Source organism: Podarcis pityusensis (assembly GCF_964106645.2).
Source record: "Podarcis pityusensis genome assembly, chromosome: 9".
Classification (NCBI taxonomy): domain Eukaryota; kingdom Metazoa; phylum Chordata; class Lepidosauria; order Squamata; family Lacertidae; genus Podarcis; species Podarcis pityusensis.
This window is the reverse complement of record NC_138034.1, coordinates 52,652,684-52,661,245: the sequence shown is the minus strand read 5'-3', so window position 1 is coordinate 52,661,245 and position 8,562 is coordinate 52,652,684. Positions and strand designations below refer to the sequence as shown.

Sequence of the window (8,562 nt, the reverse complement as noted above, 5' to 3'; positions counted from 1 at the left end):
TTTTCAGCACAAATTGGGAACAATGACGGCCCAGTCTTCTACATATTTAGACAGGAGTAACTCCCATTGATTCTCATAGGTTCTCTGTACATCTGCAGCCATGTCTGCTCCTGCTGGCCATAATGATGGGGGGGGGGGAATCTTGTCATCAGTTTTGCAGGATTAAAATGGCATCTAATAAGCTCATGCATTGGGGGGGCATTGTGTGTGTGTGTGTGTGTGTGTGTGTGTGTGTGAAAAATAGTATTTTTACAAATATTACATTTATGCCCCATATTTTCTCCACATTGAACCTATGCACAAAGTTTTCAGAGAGTCGCCCATTCAGGCACTGACAAGATCCAGCCCTTTTAAGATGGTGGCTGCATGTGTCTTCAGAACATCTCCTGGCAATAATACCTGTTGATCTTAGTGGGTGTTGTTTCCACTAACATATGCTCACGTGCCAGAGATTTTTGTATTCTTTTGGGCAGTTTCTGATGGACATGCCAGTGTATGATCTGTGAATGTTACGTACTCAACCGTGACAGTGCTGCTACAGGACTTGCTGTTTTGAATTTATTTGGCTAGTAAGATGGAGCTTACCTTGCCCTCCAGTACACTAGCTGCAGCTTTTGGCAAAGCCAGAGGTCGCTCTCCTGAGCTGTTTTTCATTTCATTTTATGTGTGTAAATGTAACACCTTATGAATTACTTGGCTGGTGTGTTCTGACAGCTAAAAAGCATGATCATTTCCCCCCCTTTCTGAAGAATGGAAAGAAAAGCAATTGTCCCTATTTGGATGGTGATTTATTGAGGGAACATTTTCCTTAAAAAGCAAAGCAAAGCAAAAGCGATTTATAGGTCCCAGGGTTATTCCCTTGATGGCAGAGTTCACCTTTATTGTCCATGGCCGTCTTGTATGTGAGAGTGTCCTTTATCCTGAACAACAAAAGAATACGGCAGAGGTTTTCCTTCTTTCTTTTGATCAGCCATGAAAAATCTGAAACCTGTATTGACCATACATGTATACCAGTTACAGGCACTTTGGATATGCATGTTGCTTTGTAATGACCACGCACTTTTGTCTCTGGCCCCATCCACCACTGATGCACAGCCCCCATAAGGTTGCGCACAAGAGAATTTGGCACTCTGGATGAACAAGGTTCCCCACATCTGGCTCAAGGAAACAGCTGGGGAAAGCTCAGGAGGATTGGCCAGGGGGACTCGTAGGGAACGGCTTATTGTCTCCTAGTCACCTGCTCCTTCTGCCTAATAGTAGGGCTGGGCCTGTTGGAGGTTGCTCCAAATATAGCTAATTCTAGACTGTAACTTCTAAGAACCAAGATCCTGATCCTCTGGGGCGGCCAGTGCAGGATGTGCCTACAAAAACACAGTCCTGGAGCACTGATGTGCTATGTGTGGGAGGGGGGCATTGTAACAGTGGCCCTCCTGCACAGCTGGATAGACAAATGGGAGCAGCATGAAATCCCAAACCCCTGAATAATAGATGTCTGAGGCACGAGGTAACTTGATTATGCCCAAGTTGATTTGCCAGGTTTGTGAAGGGAACTGCTCCTCTTTTCTAGAAAACAGGACTATAAACGTATTTCCTTGTACTTACAGGTACAGAATAGATCTTCTGCTATGCTCTTTTGCTGAAAATACATACAATGCCCTCCTTTTAATTTCTCTTTAGTTTTTGTCATATTTTTAATTTCCATGGCCTCTGTTGAGCTGAATATTTTGTGAAGCAAATCTACCCAATGATACAGACTGATTACTGAGTGGTTGGATTGTGGTTTGTATTTATTTGTTGTTTGTTCTTATTAAGTTTAATTAATTTTCTGCTGAAAACTTCAATAAAGATAATTAAAATGGGGTGTGTGCAGTCAGTCAGGTCAACAATAAAAGGGTGGTGGTAACAGGGGCTCACTACAGCCTAACAAACCCTAGAATCCTCCTCACATTGTATTTTTGTTTATTCATAGTAACCCTTAATGAAATAGGGGAATTGACTTGCATATCACTTTGATGATTTTATTGCACCAGGGAGATGCCTAACTTAATATATCCAGATGTTCAGAACATGTCTGCTTGTTATGCCACCCTCCCGGACAGGTTGACAACGTGTACTTTAAAGTAAGTTTGACTGTGTTCAATGGAGCTTACTGCCAAGTAAGTATGTTTAGGATTCCACCTGAGCATCACAACCCTATCCCTATTTATTTAAAAGTAAGTCCCTGGTAAATGTGTTAGAATTGCAATCTTAATATATGATTTTAGTTATTAGTTACACCACAGGTATCCAATGAGATGCCCTTCAGATGTTGATGTACTATAACTCCCATCATCCTTGGCTGACTGGGGCTGATGGGTGCTTGAATCCAGCAACATCTGGAGGGCATCATATTGATTATCATTGACTTACATTTTATCTTTGGCTATCAAGCTGCAATCCTGCACTCATTTATTGGGGAATAATTCATTTTCTTCTGAGTAGACATATGGGATGGCATGGGCAATGTCTCTTCTATATAGGTTTCCTAAACATTCAAATAATTCTAGCTACAGCTCTCTCTTTTTGTAACTTTCTTCTATAATAATGGTAAAAAAAAGATTTAAAAGAAGTTCATGTACAACAAACAAAACCCCTTGTTTCTTTGTGAACAGAAATATTTTCTTTTTAAGTCTATGATCCCCCCCCCCCAAAAGGATGCCACATTCTCTTGATTTGATATTCATATGTTATCTTTTGTATTTATAGAAAAAATATCACAGGGCATTCTGTTTATTTACAAGGGACTCACATGTGTATTTTTATAGCTTTTCTGCTGTCATAATGAATTACCAGCAATAAGCAATGCTTTGTTGGCCTCAGTGAAAATCAAATGAAACCCAGCAGGAGTTCCCAAAGTGCATTGTCCAAGTGTGTAAAAATGCTGCGTTGATGACAGGTCATACTGTTTTTATTAAAGCTGAGAACACAGACTCTACTTTGCTTTTTGACCCTAGCGCTTTACTGTCAAGGTGATTTTATTTCTACAAATTTCCCTTCTGCAGGCCTCATCAACGATTCACCATAAAACATTAGACAAATTCCCATCACCTGTATGTAATTAAGGCTGGTTTGGATGTGCTGCTCATGACAACTAAGAAGATGTTTTTCTGCTTTGTGTAAAAAAGAAATCCACTTAGCAGTGTTCATTCAAGACACAATGTCTCCTTGTTTTAGTACCTGCTTCCTTTCATTCCTTTTTAAGCTGATAAGGACACCAGGGAAAAGGTCTTGAATTAATGCACTAGTTATAACATTTACCCGCAACTGGAAAAATCTGCTTTTTAGTTTTGTTGGGGCAGGGAATGAGGAAGAGACTAAATATCTCATTACAAACCCACCAAGATGTGATGATTCCTGAAAAGATGAATGCAACACATGGCACTTGTCTACTCTGAAGTAAGTTGTAGTAAGACTTACTCCTAGGCAACTTTGCATTAGATTACAGACTTAAGCACTTTTTAGAAATATGGTCACTTTCCATTGTATTTATCTTCTCCATTTCTAATAGGTCAGGGCTTTATTTCTAAAAAGAAGAAGTGCGAGATTGACGGCCCAGTCCCACATTCAGAGTCAATCACTCTGAACCCACGTATATGCTTACATGTAAAGGCAAGGGTACATTAACTGTACTCTTGGAGGTACAGATATTTGGAGGACCTCCTTCAGATGTCCCTGTCATTTGTTGCAAGGCATGTGACGACATGCAGGAGGGTCTTCTCAGTGGTGGCTCCCCAGAGTTTCCTCTGACACTTCCTCTGTTTGAAAAACTTTTTCCCCCAAGCCGTTTAACATTTTTATTTCCTACTGAAATGCAGGTCTTGATGCACTCTCCTGTTTAAATTTTTGACCATTTGGCGCTCTGGGTTAAACCACAGAGCCTAGGACTTGCTGATCAGAAGGTTGGCGGTTCGAATCCCCGTGATGGGGTGAGCTCCCATTGCTCGGTCCCTGCTCCTGCCAACCTAGCAGTTCAAAAGCACGTCAAAGTGCAAGTAGATAAATAGGTACCACTTCAGCGGGAAGGTAAATGGCGTCTCTGTGTGCTGCTCTGGTTCGCCAGAAGCAGCTTAGTCATGCTGGCCACATGACCCGGAAGCTGTACGCCAGCTCCCTCGGCCAATAAAGCAAGATGAGCGCCGCAACCCCAGAGTCGGTCACGACAGGGGTCCCTTTACCTTTATCAATATTAATTGCATTTAGTTTTTATGCATTGTAAACCCACCATCAACATTTTTGAAGGGTGAGATATGGTTGATTACACAGGGTTAGGGAAAAGGCATTTTACAGCCACCTTTACCATGTTCTAGGGCTTAGCTTTACTCTTCCGGTTTTGTATATAAATGATGGCATATGTTAAGTTTTTAGTTTGTCAGAGATTGTGCCTTTTAGTGGCATAACAGAAGTCTCTCTTATAAAAAGGGACAATGGGACAGACCTTGTCTTCAGAATAAATGTTACAAAAAGAAATGGTGTGAAGTGCTAGAGTTCAAACCTAACCTAGAAGTCATACTTTGTGATCTGGAAACTGGTAAACGCCAGATGTTATGGGGTTGGTTGTGGTTGTTGAGAGATGATAAACACCCCACACATCCTGTGTTATATTTTATTTTTGACAATTTTGCATCTGGAAATCTTGGATGAAAGAGCATGCCCACCAACTTCATCACATGTCCTCCAGCATTAATTGAAACTCTGGTTATAGACAACCTTGCAGGGGCGAGATCAGAATGCCACATTTTTTTATTATATTGAAATGTAAAGATAATGCTGTGGTGACAGACCTCAAGTTGTCATCTGGGAGATAATAGCTTGTTCTAATAGTGCTTCCCATTTAACTGTGTATATTTCTTTTAGCTTCCTAGATATGCTTGGATATGCTGGTCCTTTTGCTAGACCACTAGAAGATTTGGGAAAGGAATACTTACCTGGCAGGGGAGACACCTTGATCATTAGAAGATTCAAGAAATATTTCCATCTGGTAAGACTCCACTTCGTTCCAGGCAAGTCCAGGTCCAGGCTGTTTCGTCTGAGGTCCTGGAACAGAAAGCACGTTTTGAAGCTGAATCCTTTGATTCCTGGCTTTGATGAATGCTCTTCTGCCTGCCATCGACCCTACCAAGTCCTGCTTCATGCCTCAGTTGAGGTGCATTGTGGGCTGGGGTGGAATCTGAGGAGCCTTTGGTTTGCTACTACTTGACTCACTACCTATTTGTATAAAATAAGAGTGGCTCTTAGCTGTTGCTGGACTCCAACCTCCATAAGCGCCAACCATCATGGCCAATGGTTAAGAATGATGGGAACTATAGACCAACCACTTGTTGAGGGCTACAGGTTGGGCACACCTGATGGAAGAGATCATTTAGAGCAGGTGGGGTGCAAAGGTGGGCCTGCACAGAGCATCCTCCTTAAGTCTCATATGTACTTTATTTATTTATTTATTTATTTATTTATTTATTTTATTTGTATACTGCCCTTCATCCAAAGATGATGACGATGATAATAATAATTTTATTGTTTATACCCCACCCGTCTGGCTGGGTTTCCCCAGGCATGCTTCCAGACCCCCCCCCCCAAAGTCAGACATTAAAAACTTCCCTTCCGTTGTGTAATTCTTTATCTCCCTGACATCTGATGGGAGGGCATTCCACAGGGAGGGTGCCACTGCTGAGAAGGCCCTCTGCCTGGTTCCCTGTAACTTTACTTTTTGCAGTGAGGGAACCACCATAAGATCCTCAGAAATGGACCTCAGTGTGGTTCACAACATAGAAATACAAGATGAGAACACAAAATACCTAATAAAACAAAACAAACCAATAACCCCTCTCCCACAAACACATTTAAAAGGCCGTAGAATGTTAATCAGTCAAAAGCCTGTACCTAAAAATATGTTGCTCCGAGTGTCCGCTTCAAATGATTGCACAGTCTGGCCAGAGCTGCTGAGACGAGATTGCCAGAGGGCATGGAATTAGCTCAATCTAAATTACCATGCTGACGGAAGAATTGCCAGCCTAACAAGATGGTTACTAAAACGACACACTAATCAACACATAATAAAACTCATAGCACCAAAAAGCAGCTAAGTGTCTTGTAGACAGAGGCAGCAGTGCAAGTGCTTAGTTCACTTTCAGAAACAAACAGGGGAAGAATGTGTTTCTAAAGTGTGTGTAGACTTTATCACATCAAAGTAATTTCAGAGCAGTTTCCTACAAACTGTAAAATAATACAATAAATACAGTGTACCTACTGGGATCACTTGTACTATAGCTGTGATGCTCTATTGTGATGTCTATTGCTGCTGTTCTTGCTTTTTGATTGTAAACTGCTTTCAGATTCACTTAAATGGAAATACATTGAACCAATTTAGATCTCTAAGGGCTTCATGCTTTAAGGAATTATGTTCATCAATCGTGGAGCTATGGCAATTTTGTTCCATGCATACCCTGGGATGGAGCACCAAGCCAAGGGAGAGAAGCCAAAGGACTGGGGATGTTGCAGTGGAATTTGGTCGAACTGGTTGTTTGATTTCTATCGTTGTCACAACTAGCAACACCACCCAAAGGGCTGGGGAGGAATGTTGAGGTAGGCTTTCCTGATGAGCACTCTGGGACAGTTTAGGAATCTAGGAAGCTGTCATATGCTGAATCAGACCACTGGACCATCTAGGTCAATATTGTCTATACTAACAGGCTCTCTAGAGTTGCAGGCAGAAGATCTTTTCCAGTGCTATCTGCAGATTAAATGCAAAGCAAGTTGCTCCACCACTGAGCCTAACTGACAAAAATGAATTAATGTTTCAAAGGGGATACTAAACACGAACTGAAAAAAGTCAGGTGGTTTTTTTTTGAGGGAAAATGAAGCATAATATTAAAATGTAAGAAGAGTTTTTTTTGCACAATTCCAATTAAAATAAAATATTCAGTGTGGTCCTGGAAGCCATTTCATATGTCAGAAATGGCATTGCACTATTGAGGACAAAGATACTGAAGGATATGAGATGGCCTTAACCAAATATACTAAAATCTGAGCTTGCTGATGGAACTATAGGTCTTCCTTTTGGCAAGTACCTAGTTAATCCATCTTCCTTCAAGGATTTGTATGCCGGTCTTGGGATACAAGAAGCAGCTGCTGACAGAGGCTAGTGGAAAAGGAAAGCTGTGCTTTTCCTTTTACTTTGAGACTCCTGCTGGCTGAACTGCTGATGGAACTACTATTCACCAACTGTTAGGGAGACATGCTTAGCCTGCTGATGGGACTACAGCTTTTGCTGATGAGCAGCTCGCTGACTCTCTCTTTGCTTAAGGATGCAGTAGTGCAAAGGGTCCCCATGGTTTTTAAACACAGTCCTCCAATATCCATGCTTGAACGTCATCTCACACTTTCCCCAATTAAATGTAATGCAAAAACCATGAATCCCAGCACTTTGGACAAACTCACACCATACGTTTAAAGCGCTATGATACCACTTTAAACACCCATCATTTCCCCCAAAGAATTCTGGGCGCTGTGGTTTGCTAAAGCTTCCGAGAGCTGTAAGGAGATTCCATTCCCCCTCGCAGATCCCTGTCAAGAGAGATTGACAAGGAAAACCTTTCTGAGAATTGTACCTCTGTGTGAGGAATGGAATACTCCTAACAGCTTTCAGCACCCATAACAAACTGCAGCTCCCAGAATTCTTTGGGGAAAACCCGTGACTGTTTAAAGTGGTCTCATAGCACTTTAAATATATGATGTGAATGTGAGCATTGTGCTGTTACAAATGCCTGTCTCCAAAGTATGGATCTACATGATTACACCCTCTTATCCACACTGTTGCCAGCATTAAAAAATGCAATCATACCCTGCACCTGGTGGTGCCATGGTGGTGGGAAAACCCTCCATGTTTAGGACACAAGTTCTCAAGATTTGTACCTTTCAAATACACCCTTTAATCAGATCTTCCGCCTGTCCCATCTGATAGTATTCTGTGTTACTTCTGAGTAACTGACAGTGCACCCTGTTGCAACAAGGGAGTGAGGCCTGATATCCAGAGCACTTGCGTTCTCATGCTTTCATGAAAGGGAAATGACATCAAAATTCACGGACTGTTTGAGGACTGAAAATATAATTACCGATGAATAATTACCTTAACTCATTTAAATATACTCGAGGCTTTATGTGGCCTATCGCCTTCCCTCGATGTCTGTGGGCAGGTGTGGGAAGGCACGCCAGCATTTCAAATTCTGTGGAAAGGTTGTGTAATGGGCAATGTCACATTAAAGGGCATAACAGGTGGTGGCCAGCTGGTAACCTAGGCAACCAAGTGGGTTAAGTTGTGGCCTTCTGAAAGAGGGCAGTGTTTGTACTTGGCTGAGGTAATAAGACCAAAGAGGCATGCAAGGAGATTTTCTGTGGAAGAAGATTTCTAGGCAGCCCCTCATATGCAACTATATGGATGGCAGCTGAGAAGGTACAGACTTCCAGTGTAAAGAGACAAATAACTCTGAGCCCCAGGGGAAGAGACTATGTATTATTATTATTATTATT

At 41.7% G+C, this 8,562-nt stretch overlaps 1 protein-coding gene across 4 annotated transcripts; it reads right to left on the bottom strand.

Annotated features, from left to right (window-relative positions):
* Nucleotides 1-635: 635 nt before the first annotated feature.
* Nucleotides 636-8,259, bottom strand: LOC308485578 (uncharacterized protein). 4 transcript variants are annotated; one of them, XR_013990626.1, is made up of 4 exons: nucleotides 8,162-8,254; nucleotides 5,917-5,975; nucleotides 4,965-5,073; nucleotides 636-920 (listed from the first exon to the last, which is right to left on the bottom strand). XR_013990626.1 is itself a non-coding variant. In XM_081021438.1 (4 exons), exons 1-4 carry the CDS (start codon nucleotides 8,248-8,250, stop codon nucleotides 809-811), a joined length of 366 nt encoding a protein of 121 aa, XP_080877564.1. In that variant the 5' UTR covers nucleotides 8,251-8,259; the 3' UTR covers nucleotides 636-808. The 4 variants fall into 4 exon arrangements, 3 of the variants coding, with proteins under 3 accessions (XP_080877564.1, XP_080877566.1, XP_080877565.1); XM_081021438.1 differs by having other exon boundaries at nucleotides 5,917-5,972; nucleotides 8,162-8,259; XM_081021440.1 differs by lacking the exon at nucleotides 636-920 and adding an exon at nucleotides 926-988 and having other exon boundaries at nucleotides 5,917-5,972; nucleotides 8,162-8,259.
* Nucleotides 8,260-8,562: the final 303 nt, after the last annotated feature.

Excerpts from the sequence above, each read along its gene's own strand:
- LOC308485578 (XM_081021438.1), bottom strand. The coding sequence starts at position 8,250 with ATGCTGGCGTGCCTTCCCACACCTGCCCACAGACATCGAGGGAAGGCG. Across the intron at positions 5,973-8,161 it reads GTATATTTAAATGAGTTAAG|CTCTGGCCAGACTGTGCAAT; the intron begins GTAATTATTCAT and ends TCGTCTCAGCAG. Across the intron at positions 5,074-5,916 it reads TCGGAGCAACATATTTTTAG|GACCTCAGACGAAACAGCCT; the intron begins GTACAGGCTTTT and ends TTTCTGTTCCAG.